General features: G+C 48.3%; 1 protein-coding gene across 1 annotated transcript in view; it reads left to right on the forward strand.

The window, feature by feature from the left end:
• COL4A6 (collagen type IV alpha 6 chain) overlaps positions 1–22,952 on the forward strand; it is a 65,923-nt gene that overhangs the window by 41,663 nt on the left and 1,308 nt on the right. Inside the window, exons 23-43 of the mRNA XM_069464220.1 lie at positions 1,137–1,208; positions 1,488–1,595; positions 2,642–2,863; positions 3,254–3,415; positions 5,060–5,230; positions 5,946–6,089; positions 6,536–6,661; positions 7,127–7,308; positions 9,230–9,293; positions 10,067–10,141; positions 10,604–10,711; positions 10,805–10,912; positions 11,505–11,576; positions 11,894–12,019; positions 16,400–16,516; positions 16,853–17,014; positions 17,184–17,282; positions 18,772–18,918; positions 19,400–19,516; positions 20,447–20,638; positions 21,392–21,678. Of these exons, the coding sequence (XP_069320321.1) occupies positions 1,137–1,208; positions 1,488–1,595; positions 2,642–2,863; positions 3,254–3,415; positions 5,060–5,230; positions 5,946–6,089; positions 6,536–6,661; positions 7,127–7,308; positions 9,230–9,293; positions 10,067–10,141; positions 10,604–10,711; positions 10,805–10,912; positions 11,505–11,576; positions 11,894–12,019; positions 16,400–16,516; positions 16,853–17,014; positions 17,184–17,282; positions 18,772–18,918; positions 19,400–19,516; positions 20,447–20,638; positions 21,392–21,678 (2,861 nt within the window). The remainder of the gene's footprint in view (positions 1–1,136; positions 1,209–1,487; positions 1,596–2,641; positions 2,864–3,253; positions 3,416–5,059; positions 5,231–5,945; positions 6,090–6,535; positions 6,662–7,126; positions 7,309–9,229; positions 9,294–10,066; positions 10,142–10,603; positions 10,712–10,804; positions 10,913–11,504; positions 11,577–11,893; positions 12,020–16,399; positions 16,517–16,852; positions 17,015–17,183; positions 17,283–18,771; positions 18,919–19,399; positions 19,517–20,446; positions 20,639–21,391; positions 21,679–22,952) is intronic.

Below are 22,952 nucleotides of genomic sequence, written 5' to 3' on the forward strand. Positions count from 1 at the left end.
GTCTGTCTGGCTTCAGAGCCCAATCTCTTAACCAATACATTATGCTGTTCAGTATTCAATCTTGAGTTAGGAAAATAGAAGTGGGATTGGAGGAGGAATGCCAGCCAGTTGAATAAGCAGTCTGAATCATAGGCTGTATACATATTTTTCAGAAATACAATTTGTGATTTATTTTAAGTACATGCAAAGGCTATAGAGGTTTATTAAACTGTTGGCTCTGTGGTTTCAAGCAGACCTTGGGGGATTATTTTAATGAATAGGCAAGACTAATTTTAATTAGCGTAGCAATTGTTTGTAAATGGTACTTGAGGGAGCCGACAAACAATTTGTTCACCAGTATTTTATTAAACCTCGCCTTTGTGATCTTATAGACTTTTTTATTTGTATTATGAATGAGCAAGGAAGAATTTGCTAGGGGAAGGGCTATGCATGTCAGTTTTAATGTCTTGAATATTGAAATTGACTACTCCTTCTCCCTGAGTAGCAGAGTTGACAGTTTCAAATAAGGAGGTGAGGGAAGGGTCACCATTTGCCTATCATGGCCAAGAGAGTGGTCTTCATTGTTTGCCTGTATAGACATAGGGGTTTGACCAAGGACAATCAATAGGTTTCAGTAGACCCCAAATGAACTATATTAAAAGAGCCCATTGGTTTGGGTAAAGCTTCATTCCAAGGAAATGGTAGACATGTGAACTTTAGGAGTCTTTATATCCTCCCATCTAGTCGTATGGGCACAATGGACCCTTAGGACTAACCCCAGGCACCCAACCTAGGGAGAGGCTCTATCTGAGGGCAGGGTAAGTAGGCAATTGCTGTTTTCTGCTGTTTCTGCACAGGCCACTTCTAGTAAACCTTATTAGGTAATATCTGCTGCATAGGTGACTGCTTGCCCACTGGGCACCAGTTATTTGATAAGTAACATCCTGGCACTTGGAAACTTCTCATCTGTAAACAATTATACTGCTGCTAACTCCCAAAAGCTTCTGATGCCAAGGTTTTCCTGTGTGGGCTCCCAGCTGCTTAGTGGGGAGAACTTGGCTGTCCCATTAAATGGAATGTAAGTAAAGGAGCATGCTAAGGGGACATCTTCCTTGACTCAGTGGATTCACCAGATGCATACATGTTACCATTTACAGGAGTCACTTTGCCTTGTATTATTCCCGGGTCATATGGTCCATCAGGATTCCCAGGAGCTCCTGGATTCCCAGGTATGGAATGAGGCCAGACAAAGGGACTGAGCACATTTTTAAGGGCCATGAGCCAAAGGAAGCAGAGGATAGCCTGGTAGCTTTTGAGTGAGGATCCACATTCCTCCTGAGGGCAGCCTTGGGGATTGAGGGGAAAGAGTGGTTCCTGGAGAGGGCAGTGTGGGGAGGTGAGACTAGGAGAGACCCTCCAAGAGTCTAGGATTCTTAACTGAACATCACAAATCATACCTAGCCATGCTGACTTTCCTGTCCCCTTACTATTTACATTTGGGTTTTCAGGCCCTAAAGGGGCCCGTGGCCTCCCTGGGACTCCAGGCCAGCCTGGATCACGTGGAAATAAAGGAGAGCCAGGGAGTCCAGGAGTAGTTCACCTTCCTGAATTGCCAGGTAAGGAAACGAGCTTCTCCTTTTGTGTGTGTGTGTGTGTGTGTTTGGAGTGAGGTAGCCCTCCACAGCAAGCCAGGTTTGCTCACTGATGTGGGTGGGATGGTTTGATTTTATACTCAAGCAAGACAGAACATATAGTGCCATAGAATGAAGGTATATCAGAACAATAAGGGTCATTCGAGATCAGCTGAGACAACCCCTTAACTTTCAGGTGAGGAAACTAAGGCCCAAATAGGAAATTACTTGTCCAAGATCACAAACTCACTAGTGACAGAGACAGGACTCTGCCAGACTGTCTGCCTACCAGTCCTATGACAGTTTCCTGGATCAACTCCTTAAAGGTCAGAGAAAGAGAATGAAATCAGTCAGAGGAAAGTTGTCCATTTCTATCCCTCTTTGCATACCCTGTTGTTCCAACCTGAGCTTCATGGTCGGTCCTACTCTGTAGCAGCGGTTCTCAAACTGTGCATCAGCATCACCCGGGAACTTGTTGGAAAGGCAGATTCTCAGCCTCTCCATGGGTCCTGCTGATCAGAAACTCTGGGGCTGGGCCTGGCAGTCTGTGTGTTGCCCCAGGTGATTGTGACACTCACTCAGGTTTGAGAACCACCACTGCTCTAGGGCTTCGGGCTCATCTTGGACCACATGCTCTGGGATTCCCTGGCCACTACCCTGTCCCCACCTGAAAAGAGGGAGGCGTGACAGCAGGGGCCAGACAACTCCAGAAGAGGCTGAGCTTGTGCCAGGAGGCCTTGAGAATGACCTGCACTCTTTGGCAACTGCAGGCGCCTCAGGAGCAGGTGGCTGAGCTCTGCCCACAGCCTGGCCTCACTGAACTAGATCCTTCTCCAGGTCACGGGGTGCAGCCCCTGCCTCTCTGTGAGGCCTCCCAGGACCAGAGACCCCTGAGATTCAAGAGAAGTGACATATATTATTAAAATAAATATGTTAGCTTTCATATTAGAAAAATCCGTCTCAGAGATCTTTACCCAGACAAATCACTTCTAAACATCCATGGCCTTTTATTTTTGCCTTTTTACATTTAGGATTTCCTGGACCTCGTGGGGAGAAGGGCTTGCCTGGGTTTCCTGGGCTCCCTGGAAAAGATGGCTTACCTGGGAAGGTTGGCAGTCCAGGTTTACCAGGTTCCAAGGGAGCCCGTGGTGACATCTTTGGTGCTGAAAATGGTGCTCCGGGGGAGCAAGGCCTACAGGGATTGCCAGGGGACAGAGGATTTCCTGGAGACTCTGGCCTTCTAGGACCTAAGGGTGACTCTTTTTGTCCCACTTATTTAATGATTGAATATCTTACATTAATCAATATACCTGCATGAATAGTTGCATGAATCTGGGGTGATGGTTTAATGAGAGGGTTAAAATGAAATATCATTTTGTTCTGGCCCTCCCTTTTGGGAAATCTTCCTTAAATGGCCTGAGTCCATTTTGCTGTCTTAGTAATTCTAGAAGTGACCACAACCAATAGTTAAATTTCTTGCCAAGTCTCTGGTTTACTGCTGGGAATAGCAACAAGGCTGGAGCTGAGAAGACAGTGGCACCTGGGATGAATCCTGGGCCAAGCTTTTCAGCTGCAAGTTGGTTTGGTGACGCAGTCCCTACTATCCATCCAGGCTGTGAGAATCTGTCGTATTCTTTTATTAGGTATACTTGGGAAGTATGGCTTGCTAGGCCCCAAAGGTGAACGGGGCAGCCCTGGAACACCAGGACACGTGGGACAGCCAGGGCCCCCAGGGTCTGGTGGTCTCTATGGCACCAAGGGCAAACCCGGACCCCCAGGAGCACCAGGCTTTCCAGGCATTTCAGGTGGGTCCTTTGGAGGAGGAGCTTCAGCTAGGCCCTGGGCCCAGGTGTCCTGAGAGGCAATAGCAGCAGGGTGACATGGTCAGAATTTAGAATGAGACTTGACTTTCCTAACCTCTCAAGTTTCAAATCTCAAATCACTCTCGCAGTGCCGAGCAGAACAGATTGCTGCAAGCTAGCTTCCAAAATATTACCACAAATCTCTGCCCACCCCCTTCTCCGTGGCTTCACACCCGCTTTTCATGCCTTAGCCTCTCTCTTGCCTTCCCCAGTTAGAGAAGCCGCCCTCATTGTTGACGTGGGTCCAGCCCATCCCCATTCCCTTCGCTGGGGCCCTGGGGAACCTGCTTTGGGTTGGGGAGAAGCTTGAGCTGAGTGTGGCCACCCTGGCAGCCTGCCTCAGGCGAGCGTGCCTCCGAGGACCCACAGCCAAAGTTCCTTTCACTCAGCAGTGGGGCCTAACACCCCCTGGTTCCAGCCTGGTGTTGGCAGTTTGCCTTTTCCTTGCACCACCCTCCTCACCCTGCCTCAGTGACTACATCATTTCCTACCCCCACCCTTACTCCTGGCCAAGTGACCGAAGTTGAGTTATTTGCAGAGTCATTAATATCCTTTTTGTCCTTGTATGTTTCTGGAGTCTTCACATAGGCTGCCTAGGTGAGAAAACACAGCACACAAGCTCACAGACTAACACCCCCACCAGTTTTGCCGCTCAGGGAATTATCTGACTGTACACTATAACGTGGCCTTCCTTACAAGGCCGGGGATCCTTGAGCTCATGCTGTGGGGTTGGCTCCCATTGAATTTCCTTCCCTTCTTGCGGAGTCCCCTTCACAGCCTCCCATTTGAATCCTGGGGCTTGCAGCTACTTGATGCTTTTCAATCCATAGAAAACCAAGTCAGCCATTCATTTGGATCCTTGGGGGCCCAAATACCTCTGTCGTCATTGATTTAATCCTTTGGATTTTTAATTTCCTTGCTTTGTACCTGAACATTCCACTTTGGCAGCAGCTCAGGAGGTTAATCCCATTGACCAACTTTAAAGCGTGTCGAAAGACGTCTCAGAATACCTAGGAGACCAAATGGGCCTTGTGGGTTTCTACAGTACTTGGCACTAGGGGGTCTTTCAACCTTAATGCCAAGGAACTAGCTGACTTAACTGCTTGCTTGAGGGATTAAAAGGGCAGCCTTGTATCCAAGGCTCCCTGGGAGGCTGAAACAACAGCTCAGCTTTAACCTCTACCTCACCGATTGGCTCAGGAAACAGCCATTGTGGTGTGATTCAGACTGGAAGTACCAGAAGACTGGAGCCCAGTTGCCACCCTGGCTTCCCAGAGCTCCATTCAGAGGCTAAAGTGTGAACCACATTCACAAAGGGAGAACAAGTTATAATCAGCAGAGGCTTACGCTCCCTGCCAGCCGCCGTGCCATGCTGGAAGCAGTAGCCATTGGCGTGGCACTCGGGTGTAGTAGGTGCTAATGCTTCAGCCAACTAAGAACACAGCCTGTTAGCAGCTTGCGTGTGCCGTTGTTAAAGGGCCATTTATAAAACCTAACAAGCCAACCAACCAGAAGCTATGGGAATAGGCAGATCTGGCCAGAACCTCACTTGACAGCTGTCCTGTGTTCTCTCCTGTGCTGATTCAGGAAATCCTGGAAAGAAAGGTCCAAGAGGCGAGATAGGTGCCCCTGGATCAACTGGAAAGAGAGGTTTGCCCGGGTCGAAAGGCCTTCCTGGATCTCCAGGGCTGACTGGCCTGCTGGGAAACGCAGGCTTGCCAGGGAGCACTGGGTTTCCAGGCCTCCCGGGCCTGAAGGGTAAGTGACGGGATCAGTGAAGTGACCAGTAGGTGCTCCCTTCTCTCTGCGGAGGAATGGGGAATAGGGAGGGAGTTGAGCGGGACTTTTCGTGGCAAGACAGTTGGACAAGGCTAGTGCTAAAGGAGGACTCCCACCCAAGATGAGTCACCCTCACTGCCTGATGGGTGGAACACTGGGCTGAATATCATGGTTAGTAAAGCCTAGGGCAGTGACAGCCATACTGGGTTTACCCCATTGTGCAACTCCTACCATCGAGCCAGATAGCACTAACTTCCTATGATTGCCTGGATAGCCATCAGTGGTTGGGCAGGTGGCATCTCCATTTTAAACAGGGGAAAGGGACTGGTCCAAGGCCACACAACTGGTTAGCAGCAGAGACAGACTAGAGCCCATCACCCTGCATCCTGGCCCTGGGCTTTTTTTGTTTTTTCTGTGCCACACATGAGCTCTAACGTGGTGAATCATAAGAGAGGGGCCCACTTCTCCTTTCCTTTGCATTTCTTAGTGCCATGTCCCTATTCAGGGAAGTAGTATAGTGTGTAATGCCTAAGAGCTTGCTAATGACTAAGACCTTAGAGTTAGAGAAACCTGGGTTTGAATCCCTTCTCTGTAACTTCCTAGCTGCGTGATTTTGGGCAAGTCAACCTCTCTGAGCCTCCATTTCCTTATATGTAAAATGAGGATAATAATAGAAGTTCTTGTTTCTCAACAGGTGAAAAGGGCTCCGTTGGACTGACAGGTTTTCCAGGGATACCAGGTCTCCCTGGTATTCCTGGAGCAAGTGGATTAAAAGGAATTCCAGGGTCAACTGGAAAAGTAGGACCATCTGGACAGGATGGTAGTCCTGGTGAAAAGGGTGAGCTGGGAAATGGAATTCTGGAATTGCCACCCATGCTTCCCAATGTACATATCGTTTGTTGACTTTGTCATTAGTATGGTTTATACCAACCTTATGTTAGATAGTAAGATTCTGGGCTCCTGAATTAAGTCCTTCTAAACCAAAAGACCTAATCCCTTCTGAGTTAACATTGCATGTTAGAGGCCTTGTCTATACATTCCCAGATGATCAGTGGAGGAGGGTTTTGAGTAGGGTCTAAAGATGCTGGTGGACTTTGGGTTTGTAGAAGTAAAGGGCATGCACAGAAATGCAAAGTTGGGAGAATGGAGGTGGGGAAGAAGATAGAAAGGCCCAGAAAGAGGGCTGGGGGTGGTGTGGGATGAAATGATATGAAAGGTCAGCCTTTGCCTGACCCTCTGTCTAAGCTCTTTCTCACAGTGATCTCCTGATCTCCATCCCTGCAGGAGACAGAGGCGAACCAGGGCTAGTCGGAATGCCCAGTCTAAGACTTCCAGTGCTGAACCTTTGGCTCAAAGGAGACAAAGGCTCTCAAGGCTCAGCCGGATCAGATGGATATCCTGGACCCAGAGGTACTGGGGCAGGGGATGGACAGGCGAAATGCCCAAGAAAGGTTTTGTAACCAAACTTAGCTTCCTTCCTGAGAAAAGGCCCTGAAGTACAAGCCCCACCCCCACCCCAATAGCAGTATGAGGTCCAAGGAGGCTGCCTTCCTGGACTTTGAGTGCCTGGACTTTGAGACTGCCATTTGTCATTGTCACTGTAGAAGTGAGGTTTTCAACCACAGGCTGTGGTATCCCTGGGGGAGCTTGGCAGATAGTGGGGCCTGGGCGCTGAGCTGCTTTACTGGTGCCAGGCTGGGGTGGCCCTGACGATGCGCCACAAGGCCAAAGGCATCTCCCCCAACTTTACCTCCACCCCCGAGCTAACTGCCCCCTAAGCCCACACTTGGCCTGTGACCGAGGGCACCTGCATCTTGGCAGGCAGGTTTTCTCTTGCCCAGAGTCTTTTTCTAAGCCCTTTTGCTTTTTTCCCAGGTGACAAGGGAGAGGCTGGCCGCCCTGGGCTACCAGGCCTGCCTGGAGCTCCTGGCTTCCCCAGCATCATCAAGGGACTTACTGGGAGGCCAGGCCTTCCTGGCTCCACAGGACTACGGGGCTTACCTGGCCTGAAGGGGTCCCCAGGGATCACAGGTTTCCCAGGAATGCCAGGAGAAGGGGTAAGTGTGTCCAGATCTTCATCTCTCCACCAGAGAAGGGCCCCATAGCAGGGGAATGCACCCCCACTTCCCGCCTTTCTGATCCCAGCCCACTTCCCAGGCCCTTTCCCCAGGACATCCTCAAGCAGAGCCCTCTCCTTGAGTATGACAGGTCTTTCCACCCTTTCCCGAACATCTCCTCCTCCTTTGTTCACATTATCTCCCCCACGTGGCAGAGCCTCCTCCCTCCTCTGCAATTGCCCAATACCTGCCTGTCCTTCAGGCCCCAGCCCAGGCGCCATCTCCTCCAGGAGTTCCTGAGCTCCCACAGTGCTGGCACTCTGCATGTCTCGCTGCTGACATTGATCCTAGTTGCATCTGTGTGGGTCTGACTTCCTCAGTGAGATTGTTAGGGCTTGAGAACAAGAACTGCCTTATACGCTTTTTTGTCTGCATCCGACTGCCAGCATTCCACATTGAGTTTGGCACATCGCAAGAATTCAGGACAGACTTCTTGATGTTTTGATAGAAAGGTCTTTGAAGCTCCACAAAGGGACAAAAACTAGCAAAGAATCAAGTCCAGCTTCTCTGGGCTCTTAAAAGGCAGGGAGGTGGAGTAGGCTTAGCAATGAGACAGACTTGTATTTGATTCTCAGCTCCATCACTCCTCAGCTCTGTGATCTTGTGCACACTGTTTAACTTCCCTGAACCTCACTTTCTTCATCAGTGAAAAACGGGAATAACATTCAAACCTCCTTCAGACAGTAGTGAGGGTTAAGTGAGATGATACATGTAAATCACTTAACATTGTGTCTGGCACATGACAGGCTATTGCATAAATAGCAGCAGTATTGAAGGGTCTAAATGAACTAAATCATAAATCACCTGTGCTCCCTGCAGGCAAAAGTATCAGCCCATCTGATGGAGAGAACACCCACACACACCCACACACACACACTCACGCTCTCCTAAGGCTTTTGCAAAATAAATAGTCCTAGACTGGATAGTCCTAACTACTCTCACACTAGGAGGGATGGAAACAAAGTGGGAAGGCATTCCAGTAGGCATCCCAGAGTGAGCAGAGCTCAGAATTAGGAGAAGGTATGGCAATGTGCCAGATGAAGCCAAGCAAGGAATCAGGCAGAGTGGAGGGGGGGTGTCCTGGGTAGTGGTCCAGTGAGTGCAGTGACCCAGTCTAGTACTCAGTCTCGTGCCCAAAGCACTAAGTGACATATGTCTTTACTAGGTACTGGGTACTTCTCAAAATGAATCAAACCCATACCAGATATCAGGTGTTGAACCATTCTGATGGCAGCTAACATGTCCACTTCCCAGACTCAGATAGTGTGTTGGACATCAGCCAGTGCAGTGAAGGCAGCTTTTCCTGTGAAAATGGTAACATTCACCCAAATTCAGACTGCAGCACCTGCACACACACAGCCTGATACCTGGTGGCAGGAAGACCTTGTGTTCCTTGGGGAACCTGTGGCAGAAGGCTAGCCCTATAGTGAAGCAACACTTCTTCCTATGCATAATGGCTTCAGAGCTTTGGCAAGGGTGGTGGTAGCCAACCGTCTGTGGAGTACACAGAGTGCCTGGCCTAACTGCCATGTTCCGTATTTTTAAGAGACTCACTAGAAGCAGCCACATCTTGATTTCCCGAGATTCCAATTTAGATAGGCAGTGGGAAGTTATGAATGATAAGATGAGGATTAATCTGCAGATGGAATCCTTCCCCTACGAATCCTAAGTATGTGCTTCTTCCCTTTCCTAAGTACCTTCCCATTCGCAGGGTGTACCCCCCACCCACCCACTGTCCACGTTGGCCCCAGAGTACATGATAGAAATCTCTCAAGCAGTGGCTCAGTGAGGAGAGAGGGGGTAAGTGGGTGAGCAGCCCTGAGCTCTGGGCAGAAATGATGATTCCAATGTTGCTTTGAAGGGTTCAAAGGGTCTCAGCGGAGTTTCAGGATTCCCAGGAGCTTCTGGGCTCCCAGGCTTAAAAGGTAAGGCACATTTTCTCTTTTAATATGTTTTTTTAGAGCAAGATGAATTTCTAGCAGGCCCAGGGCTCTCTTGGGGGAGGGCAGGATTATATGTTTAGGGGAAAGTGAATTGATGTACATTTTCACTTTGGCAAAGTCTCCTTGGCTGTCCTTGTTCCTCAAAGACAATGCAACAAACAGTGGTACCTACCAAGATCTCTCTCCCGGGCTTTCATGGAGCCAAGGAAAAAGCTGTCCCTTGGCTTTGTGATTTGACCCATCTGCCTTCCAGACTCAGCAGGAGAGGAGAACCTCAGCTCTAGTCTCTCCCTGATGAACCTAGCCCTCTAAGCAGGAAAAATTCCCATCTTTGCCGTCATTACTCTTCCATTCTGGTGATGTTTTAGGGCCCTACCTACCATCTTCTCTGCCCGTATCAAGCCTAGTGATGTGTTTCCCAATGGAGATATGTTGCATGTAGCAGCATTTCATGCCAGTAGCCTGGTAGCATCCCAGCTCCTGGCTGTGATTGGTCACCGTTTATCCAGTGGGTAATTTTGCCAAGGAGCTCCTCTGGCTACATTGAATCTGAAAAAAATTTTGTGTTCAAAAGATCTTGTTGGTTAGTACCAATGATCATTGTATGTTGTGTGCTTGTATCAAGATGTAACATGTAATCCATGAATATGTACAATTATTATGTATCAATAAAAAATTTAAGAAAAAAGATCTTGTTGGTACAAAATGAGCTATAGCTTCTCCTGACCATTTAAACAATGTCTTGGTATCCCCAGGAGATCAAGGCCAGATGCTTGAAATTTCTGGTAGCCCAGGACCCAAGGGACAACATGGAGACTCTGGATTTAAAGGTAAGGCTACAATATTTTTGTCTCATGTGCCTTGTAGACTCCTCAAAACTGAGGATTGGAAAGAATTTTGGAGGGACTCAAGTTCTGCAACTTCCATCCAGTGTAGAAAAATTCCTTCCTACAGGTTTTCCAAACAAACCAGCCTATTACTCCTTCAAGACTCGTAGGCTGGCAAAGACCTTCGAGATAATAGCATCCACCCCTTAAGTTTACAGATTGTTATCTAGACTGTGCTTCTTGAACATTTCCACCTATTGTTCCTACTTCTGCGGGACACTCAGAACAAGTTTACGTCTCAATTTGATGGCACATGCCAAATGTGAAGACAGCCGCCACTATCTTTTTCAGAGTTTCTTCACTGGATCTAGCTCCCTCAGCAGTTCAGAATCCTCCCTTTCCCAAGGAGGAACACAGTGCTGGAAATGTGGCCTGATCACTCAGTACTTTTTTTTTATTTTGCAGGTGTGAAAGGAAAAGATGGACTAGCTGGTGATGTGGGTTTCCCGGGAAACAAGGGCCAAGACGGGAAAGTTGGTATTTCTGGAGATGTTGGCCTCCCTGGCTCCCCAGGTACCATGCCACATAATAGCTTTATTCTGAAAGACTTACAATTAGCTTCAAGCCATGCCCCATTCTGAACTTCTGCCTTGGTTTTACATTTAGGACTCCCCGGGATTGCAGGTGTGAGAGGAGAACCAGGACTTCCGGGTTCCTCTGGTCATCCAGGGGAAACTGGGCCCCTAGGACTACCTGGCTTAATAGGACCCAAAGGTATGTGTATTTGGAACAGGCAGTGAGGAAGAGTTTCCTTCCCTCAACAAACCACAGTAACTGCTTTATCTCAGAAGATACTATCTAGGGTTAAGCCAGGCCCAGGGGAGTCACTGGGCCATATGAACAATAGCAAGAAACGAAGACGAAGAGGAATGAAGGCAGGCAAGTGTGAATGAGAAGATAACTATCCACGAAGTGAAGAGTCAGCAAGGAAGGTCACTGCCCTGGCATATGTAGCCTTTGCCTGACTTAGAGATTGGGTAGTGAGTTTCTGGAACCAGTCTCTGGGAGCTGGCAATTCAAGGTCTTGGCATTGCCACTCTGAGTTCTTCTTGAAGATACCTAATTACCTATCACTCTACTCTTGAAGCCATATTGGTCTCTGATAAGAGTCATGAGAACCTAGGGTGTAGGGTTTAGGTTAGCGGTGGTCTGTTCTCCCTTAGAGCATTGTGTAATGCCTCAAGAAAGACCAAGACTTTAAAATGAGGACCTTGCAATGCTTTGGGGGCAGATAGGTACCTCGTGCTGACTCTGCCTGATTCAGAGTCGCTAGAGCCATTTCTGATGTTCTCTCCCTTCACCTCAGGCTTCCCTGGATTTCCTGGTTTACATGGACTCAATGGGCTTCCAGGCACTAAGGGCACCCATGGCACTCCAGGTAAGGAAGGCCCTCAGAAGTGAGGAGGAGGGCTTACTTACCTGGAGCACCAGGTCTCCCAGAAGCCTGGCAGGAGCTGGCCATGAATTCTTGACTGTGGTTTATCCCATATCCTTGGACTCATGGATCTCCTTACCAGCCTCCAATTTGAGATCTCTGGATACAGGGAGAAAAAAGGATGGTGTTTGTCCTTCTATCCAAATCAGCTCCCCTTCCTCTTACTTCAGTACTCTGCCTCTTGTGTTGAGCAGGCCTCTCAGTCCCCAGGAAAGTGAGCTAGGCTGAGCTCTGTCCCTTCCCACTGCGTCTCCTCCTAGGACCCAGTATTACCGGAGTGCCTGGGCCTGCCGGTCTGCCTGGACCCAAAGGGGACAAAGGTTCTCCAGGAATTGGTATCGGAACTCCAGGGAAGCCGGGTCTAAAGGGACAAAAAGGTGGTCGAGGTAAGTGAGCCCAAGTCAGGCCTTGCTGAAGCCAGGTTTGGGGCTCATCAGGGCCATGGAGCACACAGGCTTGGGCTGTGCATGTCTTCATGTCTCTAGGCGTCTCAGAACCCAGTGGGAATGACTGCTGAGAAAGAGAGGGAGTGTCAGGGAGTAGTTCGCCAACTCCCCTCTGGCCTCCAGACTCCCTCTCGCTCCTCATTAACCTCAGGGCCTCTCTTGTGCACTTGGCCAGTGCCTGGATATGATGCTCCTGAGGGTCAGGGCTTGTCCACTTAGCCCTTAGGGGTTGGCTGGAATTTCCTCAGTGTCCACTGTGGATGGCACTCCCATGGCCCTGGCAAAACAGTGTGGCTGCTGGAAGAAGCCTGAAACTAAGAAAATAAATGTTTCCCCAGGATAGGACCACAGCATGCACTTCATTAGAATTTGTTGCATTTACTGGAAAGTGGGTTCTACACTAATCTTGGCCCCTAATTCATCACATGGCCTGAAGTCCCTTTCTGAGCCTCCATTTCCCCACTTCTGAAAAAGTGAGAATGGATTCTCATTTTTCAACTTCCCTTAGGAATGTTCTGAAGATCCATATATATATATATGTGTGTGTATATATATATATATATATATATATCCGACTCAATGTAAACCAGGAAATGAATTCAGTGTAGCATCATGGTTAAGAGTATGGGCTCTAAAGTCAGTCCAGATGTGTTCAAATTCCAGCTCTACTTCTCACTAGCTACATGACTTTGAACAAGGAAGTTACTTGTCACTCAATATCAAATGAACCCTTAGTTTTACTTTTCTGTAAAATGGGCATAATAATAGAACCTACCTCATAGGTGGTTTGAGGAATCAATGAGGAGTGAGGTAATGTATATAAAAGCTCAGTGCCTGGCACATAGTAGGTGCTCAAAAAATGTTGGCTATTATGTTGTTGCATGTTACCAGGGGAAATCATATTCGCAAAATGTTCTGCTCCTCATCAGTCTCGGGCCTGAGGTCTCACCACACTTCATGTGCATGTTTGTATAATGTACGTATGTTTTTCAGGAACTATATTCATGCATTAATTCATTTCCTGCTGCATTTTGAATTGGTGCATCTGCTGTTTCTGTGTTTACTCTTTCCTTTGGTCTGGACCAACCTGTTCTTTTCTGAAAGCCAGCAGCTTCTCCAAGGGAAGGGCTCAAAGCAAGGTCTTAGCCTGCAGAGAGACTGTGGCTTTTTTTTTTATGAGACATAGGGAAGAGGGGACTGGAGAGAACAGGGTCATTTCCTGTGGTTTTCAAACCTTGACTGGTCATTAAATTATTCAGCTCCTTTATCTATCTGGGCTAATAAAATCACAGTTACAAATGTAGTAAACAGCACATGTCGAGATGGATCCATTTCAGGAACATAATGCTGAGCAAATAAACCATGTCACAGAGGAACACATTTGGTATGATTCCATTGATAAACATTCAAAAACTAAGCAAACACAACCAATGTATTGTTTAGGGGTACAAATATACATGGTCAAACTGTGATGAAAAGCAAGGGGCTGTTGAACCCAAAATTCAGGAGTAGTGGCCTCTGAGACGGAGGAAAGGGGTAGAATCTGTGGAGGGCACACAGAGAAATTCAAAGGTAGCACTATCTTCTTTTTCTTAAATTGGGTGGTTGAAACACAGGTGTTTGTTGTATTCTTTATACATTATTGTAAATATTCTGTTGTATCCTCTCAATATCTAATTAAAACAATTTCTTTGCCGTATCCCCCCCATAGGAACCTATCTTAGACTTGATAATGGAAGTCAGTGCAAAATGAAGATTTATCCCTAAGAAAACTTTATAGAATCCTTCTCCTTACAATACCTTTATCTGAATAACTTGTAATTACACCATCCATTTTCATATTTACACTAAATATTTAGAGGCTACATTTGTATATTTAATTTGTTTTCAGACAGGGTCTTGCTCTGTTGCCCAGGCTGGAGTGCAGTGGCACAATCATAGCTCACTGCAGCCTCGAACTCCTGGGCTAAGCAATCCTCCTGCCTCAACTTCCTGAGTAGTTATGACTACAGGCACACACTACCATGCCTGGCTAATTCTTTCATTTTTTTGTAGAGACAGGGTCTTGCTATGTTGCCCAGGCTGGTCTCAAAAAACTCCTGGCCTCAAGGGATCCTCCTGCCTTGGCCTCCCAAAGTGCTGGGATTACAGGCCTGAGCCACCACACCCAGCTTGTATATTTAGTTTTTTTTTAAGACTTTGACACTGGAATGAGTTAGAAAAATAGGCTATTTTGCATTTTCATCTGCTCATTTAAAGTGTTTTATTTTTTTTATTTATTTTTTTTTTTGTTGGAGACAGAGTGTCGCTTTGTTGCCCTGGCTAGAGTGAGTGCCGTGGCGTCAGCCTAGCTCACAGCAACCTCAAACTCCTGGGCTTAAGCAATCCTACTGCCTCAGCCTCCTGGGTAGCTGAGACTACAGGCATGCGCCACCATGCCTGGATAATTTTTTCTATATATATTTTAGTTGGCCAGATAATTTCTTTCTATTTTTAGTAGAGACGGGGTCTCGCGCTTGCTCAGGCTGGTCTCGAACTCCTGACCTCAGGCGATCCACCCGCCTTGGCCTCCCAGAGTGCTAGGATTACAGGCGTGAGCCACCGCGCCTGGCCAAAAGTGTTTTATTTTTAATCAAAGAAATACATGAGATTTTAGCACTACTTGAGGTCAGTAGTGCCTTCTTTCAGATTTGATAATACTCATATACTGGTGTAATTATAAAATCAAGAAACAGGTAAAGGGAGGAGGAAGCTCACAAAAACTGCCATTGAAACTTTTATAATCTGTGTGCTGCCCACACCTACTCTATCATATGTGGATGTATGGTGTCTTGTTTATTAGTTTTGCATAATTTCAGCTTATATATATAAGCTATATATATATATATATACACACACACACATATATATGCATAAGGCTATCTTTTCAGGAAAAAACTATATACAATTTGTCTTTCGTTTCAGATTTTCACCTCGAGGAAAAAGAAAAATATTTCAAAGGTTCACCAAGGCATAACTGATAATGCCACAAGTAACATCAATGTGGCTTTGCAACTAGTTTTTCTTTTTGTATTTTTAAAAATTTTTCAAACCTAAAATAATTGAGAGATTTTCCTCAACATTTCTTTTTTCCCTCTCTATATTTCCTGAGGATTCAATTCATTAATTTGCTATTTAGAAACACCTGAATTAATCTACCATCTTTCTTTTTACAAGTTTTCATGGATTTACTATATTTTTAGATTAATGTGAGAAATTCAGTATTAACATTTTTGTACTTTCTTGTCACAAACAACATCAACAAAAAAATAATAAGAAGCTCAACCACCAGAACAGTCCAGAACAGTTTATCAACCAGTTTGAATCTATTTGTCTTCATTTGAATATCTTCTAGAATATGCCAAAGAAATACATTTCTTCCATGCTATGTGTATAACACGAACTTCTACATTTGTATGTGTATAGCTTTGATGTGTTTTCCCATCAAGATTACCATCTGTGTATGTGACATGAACATTAAATAAATCTTTTGTAATCAGATGAAAGTTTGGGTTTTGAACATATTATAATAGAATTCATTCCACAGACAGAAAACCTATAAAGCAGTATGAAAATTTGAGCAAACAAGTATTCTTTATCTACTCTAATAAATGACTATTCTCTTTGGCCAAAAACAGGGGCGGGATTTAGTACAGACACATTTGTTCTATAGGCAATTAAGCAATCACTTGGCTAATAGCATAAATTACCTATAAAAGATCATTTTCCAGTTGGCCTAGATGCCCCAGAAGGTAGCCCGAGAAGACACGGGAAGGCACAGCACTCTTGTGGCCTCCGTTCTGATTGGCGCCATCTGTTCTGACTGGCTAGGGCCTGTGGCCTGCCTCTGTCTGTAACGCTTGTGTAGCATCAGACATACTGGCTAACTTAGGAAATGTTTGACAGGGACAGTAGGTTTAAAAACACTTGGGAAATTTAATTTGTAGATGTTCAATCATGCCTTCTTTTCTTTCTGATTTTGGGGAAAATTGGCCTAAAATATTTCCATTAGCAGTAAAGCTGGGGGGCTAGAACTTTCCACAGCTCTATCCCAGTAAAATGCAGCTCCAGTTGGAAAGAGGAAGTCTCTCTGAGCCCTGTCCTTTTGTGTTTGTCTGCTTGCTGGGAAGATAGGCTGAGGGGAGAAGAGCCCTCTGCTGGCGGTCTCTGGTCTGGCGCCTACCTGACTGCTTCCATTTTCTCCATGTGAACTTCCATTTTCTCTGACAGAGCCTGGCCCTCTCCTGGGCCCATCTAGCCCCTTTTATTTATTCTTTGCAGGTTTCCCAGGTCTCCAAGGCCCTGCAGGTCTCCCAGGTGCCCCAGGCATCTCCTTGCCCTCAGTCATAGCAGGACAGCCTGGTGACCCCGGGCGACCAGGCCTAGATGGAGAACGAGGTAAAGACAGGAAGCCACAAGGAGGACTGGCCACTGCCCCTTACCTGGCGTTTGGGGAGGTCCTGTATACACTGAAGCCCCGTCCCTGTTGCTGAGCATGCATGGGCCTGCTTGGCCACACATCATTACCTCCAGCCAGTACACAGGGGACTAGAACTGGCTGCATTTTGCTATAAGAGTTTGGGAAAGTGTGGGCACCGGGACCCCGCAGACAGTGAGGAAACTCTGTGTCCTGGGAATGGGCTTTGGCTTCCTATCAGTGCCTAGCCCTAGGCCTTCAGCAGTGGCCACTTTCTGCTCACCTGCTCCTCAGCCCTCTTCCAATCTTATCCCTAGGCCGCCCAGGCCTCCCTGGGCCCCGAGGTCCCCCTGGGCCATCCTCGGATCAAGGCGACCCCGGAGACCCTGGCTTCCCTGGAATTCTTGGCCCTCTAGGGCCCAAGGGAGACCAAGGAATTCCAGGTTTCTCTGGCCTCCCTGGAGAGCTAGGACTGAAAGGTATGGCTGCTCGGCTGGCTGCTCGGCCCTTCCCCACTCCACAGTCAGAGATGGCCCCTTCCTGCAGCCCTATGGATAATGCTCTTCCCTATCTCACCCCTGCCTAGTCTCTACCTCCCCACACCCCTCCCAGGCCAGGGCCTGACTTGCTTCCTTTGGACTTTGCCAGGCATGAGAGGTGAGCCTGGCTTCATGGGGACTCCAGGCAAGGTTGGGCCACCTGGAGACCTAGGATTTCCCGGGATGAAAGGGAAGGCGGGGCCAAGAGGTGAGTTGACAGCATGGGCTGGGCTGATCCTACACTCGAGGGAGGGGCCTGGGAGTAAGGTTCCTTCAAGAGTCATGTGTCACCATGCCGAGAAACCATGGATGCCTGAAGCAGCTGGATCAAACTCCTCCGTGGAGGTAGTCTCTCCATTTTCGGGATATTCTGCCTCTCCATCAGCGCCCAGGACTGAAGGCCACTGCTGCCACCACAGATCCTGCCACTGCCCTCCTCTCTCTGCTTTACTTCTGCATTAATGGGCATTGGGTTTGCACTCAGATCACCCACCCACCCATCTGCTCAATCCAGAAATAAAGAACCCTCCTTCCCATCCTTTGCCGCCCCCACTCCCACTCACATGCAATCACTAGCAAGCCCTGAGGGTCGTACCTCCTAAGTGTGCCTTCTTTCTGCTCACCTCACATCCCCTCCACCACTACCCTCATGTCCAGGGCTCCATTTCTCATGAAGCACCCTTCTTCCCCCACCCCAGCCATCATTTTCCACATAGGGGCCAGAGAAATCCTATAAAAACAAACTGTCTAGTGGTTTCTCATAGCTTAGAAATAAACTATGGCCCAAAAAGCCTTTTGTGACACCTCCCTCTTCATCCCTGTCAGCAGCTTTTCCCCTTTCTGCTCACTGTGTTCCTGCCACCCTGGCGTCTTGCAGTCCTGACCTACCACAGGGCCTTTGCACATGCCAGCTCTATTTCCTGAAGTGTGCTTGCCCCATTACTCTTCACATGGCTGATTTCTAATGTTTTAATGGTCTCAGTTTAAATGCCGCTGTTTATATGAAAGGCTACTGATTTCTCTCTAAAGCAGATTCCTCCATCCCATATCACCGTCTTCTCCCTCCCACTGTCACTGCACTATTCTTCCATAGCACTTCTCACAACTTGCCCTGAGATTAATGGTATTTATGCATGTTCATCTTTATCATAATCTTCATAAAGGTCTGTCATATTCACTGCTTTGTCCCCTGATCTACCAGGACCATAGTAAGCACTTGAGAAATACTTGTTCAATGACTTAGTAAGCAAACTGTACTGTTAGTAAGGCAGCTAGCTGGGGTTGGGCTCCTAGGCTGTGATTCCAACTAAACCTCTAGAGTTGGTCTCATCCCCTCAGCCTCCTTGTCACTGTGTTCTGACCAGCAAGTGAGTAAAACAACCACCCTGGCCCTGAGCAAAGGCTCAGCCCACCAAATTTGCAACAAATATTTCCTGCCTGCCTGCCACCTACTGGGCCCTGAAGAGAGACGATGAATATGACCCAGTCCCTGCCCTCAAAGAGTTGTCAAGCCACTGGGGACATACATGGGCATTGAGTGGTGAGAGCCATCCTGGAGGGATCTAGTGAGGACTGTGGAGGTAAACAGAAGGGGCAGAAAGCTGGTGATTGCAAGACAAGAAAGGAAGGTTCCTAGGGCCCCACCCTGGCCTCTTCTGACTCGTCCTGACATTCCCATTTCCCCCACCTGCCCACAGGCTTTTCTGGCCCCCGAGGTGCTCCTGGAAAAACACCAATTGCAGAAGCCGTCCAGGTTCCTCCTGGACCCTTGGGTCTACCAGGCATCGATGGCATTCCTGGCCTCACAGGGGACCCTGGGGTTCTAGGCCCTGTAGGCCTACAAGGTAAGGAGGCTTTAGAGAATGTGTGGGCAGAGCAGGGCTGCTGCTCTGGACTTCTCGTCTGTCTCTGAAGTGCTGCAGAGAGATGGAGGGAGTGTAGTGGTGAATAAATGGCCACACCAGGCACTGGAGAAAGCCCAGGCCTGGGAGATACGAAACTTGCTTCTAATCCCAGCTTTGCCCCCACTGGAGCAGTGCCCTCATTTCTGATATGGGACAGCAGCAGTTGCCCTGCGTACTTCCCAGCGTTGCTGGAGGATGAGAGGGAGGGAGGAGGAAGTGGGTGTGAAGGGGCTCGGAAAGGCCCCTGTGAACTAAGAACTAGCCCAGGCTGCTGCCCTGATGCACGGTGTGCACACCAAGTTGACAGCCGGTGCGCCCTCTCCTGGCGAGTCTTGGGCATGACACACAGCTCCCCTTTCCCAGGGAAGGTGCCTTGGGACCCTCTACTTTGATTACCCCTTGTGGGCTTTCTCTCCTGCAGGCCCCAAAGGTTTACCTGGCATCCCGGGCAAAGATGGTCCCAGCGGGCTCCCCGGCCTGCCTGGGGCTCTTGGCGATCCTGGTCTCCCTGGACTGCAAGGCCCTCCTGGATTTGAAGGTGTGTGTGGTGATGTGACATTAGGGGGCAGAGAGCTTCTGTGAGGGTTTGAGGCTAGAGGAGGAGTTAAAAAAAAAAATCAGAGACTTAGTAAACCTGGCAGTAGAGCTTGACACTACTAGAAGTCTCAAAAACTGGGCCGTTCACCCCCTACCACCCTCCAAGCCTGGGAAGGAATAACCTACATTCCGGAGGGCAAAGGGCTCTTCCAAATCCTTTTCTGGATCTCTTCCAGCTCCTAAGAGCTCTTCCTCTATACTATACTACAGCACAGCCCTCTGCCTTGTACCTCCCCTTATCTCCCCAGGGATCCTGGCATGCATGGGAGGGGGTAGTTTAAGGGGTAACAACATTTGAGATAAGGTGTGGCTGCCTATATACCTCTGCTATTTACCTCCCATTTTATATCAGGGATGGCGAATCAGTTGTCCGATTAAGACCAGTTCTGAGGCTCTGTAGGACAGTGTTGCGATTGATTAGCCATGTCTGCCATGGGTGAGAAAGGAGGGCAAGATTTTGCCCTGCTAATCCTAACTCTGCTTCCAGTGCCTCTGATTCAGCAGCTATTAATACTTAGTTACCACCGATGAGGACCTGCAAGGCTGGGCCCAGGAAGTGCCCTGCTCCACTTCCTCATCCCCACTCAGAGAGAACCCAAGGCCAGGTGGCAGTGGGAGGGAAGCTAGATAACGTACTTTTAAAAATGGGGACTCTAGCCAGATACAGCTGAGTTGGAGTTCTAACTCCACCACTTACTAGCTATGGGACTTCTGAGCCCCAGTGTCTTCATCTACAAATTGGGGTCCCCATGAGGACTGGGTGAGATAGTGCATGTATATAATATGCCTTGCACAGTGCGTGGCAAAAAGCAGGTGGCTGATGTTACCATTAGCTGCACCACGCTCACCTTTTATGCACGGTCCTTCTCAGGAGCTCCAGGACAGCAAGGCCGCTTCGGGAGGCCCGGAATGCCTGGCCAGAGCGTGAGAGTGGGCTACACATTGGTGAAGCACAGCCAGTCGGAACAGGTGCCCCTGTGCCCCGTCGGGACGAGCCAGCTGTGGGTGGGTTACAGCTTGCTGTTCGTGGAGGGGCAGGAGAAAGCCCACAACCAGGACCTGGGTAGGTATCAGCTCTGACAGCCAGCCCTGGCCACCTGTCCCCACAAGGACCAACAGCCAACCTCCTCTCTCCTCCCAGCCCTTGATGGGCCCACTGTTGTATAATGGGTTACAAACACCAGCTCTGGAGTCAGGCAGATCTGGGTTCAATTCTGACTCTACCACTTACTAGCCACATACCCTGGGCAAGTTATTCAACCTCTCTGAGCTTCCACTTCCTCCTTAATGGAAGAAATAAAGCTATTCTAATATCTGTCATCACATAGGGTAGTGTAAGGAGTACATGAATCACCCAATGTTAAATGTTTAGAACAATGTTTGGCATTTAAGCATCCATTAAATGTTAGTGATTACTAGTAGTAATATATATATATATATATATATATATAAAATATAATATGATCCACAGGGCAATCATGATTACTCAAGAATTAATTGTATCGCCTGTAGTTCCGCTAACTCTTAAAGGCAGACCTAGCCTATTAAATGCTGGTTTACAAAGTAAATTAATTAGGGAGTAATCATTCAGTTTATGAAAAGATTCTTGTCATTATCAAACTCCCCTGGTGCATTTAAAATAGAATTTGATCGACATAACTTCAGCACGTGTACGACGTTACAGGCATGAAGGAGAGGGCTGCCGTGGTCTGGTACAAGCGGTTGCGTGTAAACTCAAACCACCATCAAGTCGGGTCCCGGCGCCTTGCCCCTCAGCCAGACCTTACCTGCCCTTGCCCACCGTCTCTCCTTCCAGGGTTTGCTGGCTCCTGCCTACCCCGCTTCAGCACCATGCCCTTCATCTACTGCAACATCAACGAAGTGTGCCACTATGCCAGGCGCAACGATAAATCCTACTGGCTCTCTACCACCGCCCCCATCCCCATGATGCCCGTCGGCCAGGCCCAGATTCCCCAGTACATCAGCCGCTGCTCTGTGTGCGAGGCGCCCTCGCAGGCCATTGCTGTGCACAGCCAGGACATCACCATCCCACCGTGCCCCCTGGGCTGGCGCAGCCTCTGGATCGGGTACTCCTTCCTCATGGTAAGGCCCCGCACTGCCCCTTCCCAGGTATAGAGGCAGAGGGTGGGGAGCTCTGGGAGGGCCCCTTGGACTGGTTCCCGAGCTCAAGGAACACTAGGTAGAAAGCACAGAGTTTGAAAGGAGGGGAAATGCTTGGCCTGGTCTTGGGTAAAGACCAGAGAGCCCTGTTCTGTGTGAAAGACAGATAGTTATGGGCATGGGGGGAAGACAGCCATTTGCACCCAGTGGTTCCGGGTGAGAATATCCATGAATCACTGGCCAAGGCCCTACCATCTGTATGCCTGCGTCAGTTATGCCACAACCAAGGGAAGGACGAAACACTCTATGATCTGGCAGGGACAGCGAGGGAGAGGCTGTCCCCACTCAGGGCCAGCACACACTCTCCCCGTTCAGGCTGGCCATGGCACTGCCCCTTCTCCCCACCCTCCCAGACCCCCCTGGCCACTGCTATCTCCTCCCGAAAGGCTCGAATGAGAGCATGCTATCTTTTTACATTCTGGCTGGCATTTTTGCTGCCTGTCCATTTCCGTGGGAAGGCAGTGGCCAGCCATGCTGTAACCCAAGGAGGCATCAAGTCCCTCCCATGATAGCTCGTGAATACTTCAGGCCATTTCATCAGATGAAAGGTCAGGTTTAGGGCCAGGACAACTCCCAGGAAAAACCAGTGTGGCACCCAGTGAAGTACCCTGCGTCTCCAGAGCTTATCTGCCGAATTGCCAGGGTGAGATGGTGACAGAGTGTCTTTAAAGAATTCCCAAGGCTGTAGGCTCCCTTACATGAGTGGACCTACCTGGGGAAAGGTACTTCCTTGTTATGCTCTGTCTTTATGCACGGGGCAGGTTATCCCAGTGTCATTCAGAATCACCTCACCTGTCATTCTGTCCTGTCCACCACCCAGACCAGGAAATGAGGAGAAAAGACCCACAAGTTTCTATAAGAAATGGTACAAAGTCTGTGTACTAAATCTTGGGTGCTTTGCTCATGGGAGCGTTCTTGGTCCTTATTCAGAATCTCTTTACTTTTACTTTACACATAATTCTAACATACTAGAATATTTTTTCCCTGAAAATGTGTAAGGGTGAGCATTTGGACTATCCAGTAAGGCATCCTGAAGCAATGAGACATGCCTACTAAACAGGAGGAAAGAGGGAGAAAATGATTCAAGGGAGGCCCAGTCATTCTGCAAGCTGCATCCCTTGCTATAGGGCTCTTGCATAATGGCCTCACATAAAAACTGACATTCACAATGACAAGACCAGAGTCATGTGCAAAGT

This window comes from Eulemur rufifrons, chromosome 30 (assembly GCF_041146395.1).
Source record: "Eulemur rufifrons isolate Redbay chromosome 30, OSU_ERuf_1, whole genome shotgun sequence".
NCBI lineage: Eukaryota > Metazoa > Chordata > Mammalia > Primates > Lemuridae > Eulemur > Eulemur rufifrons.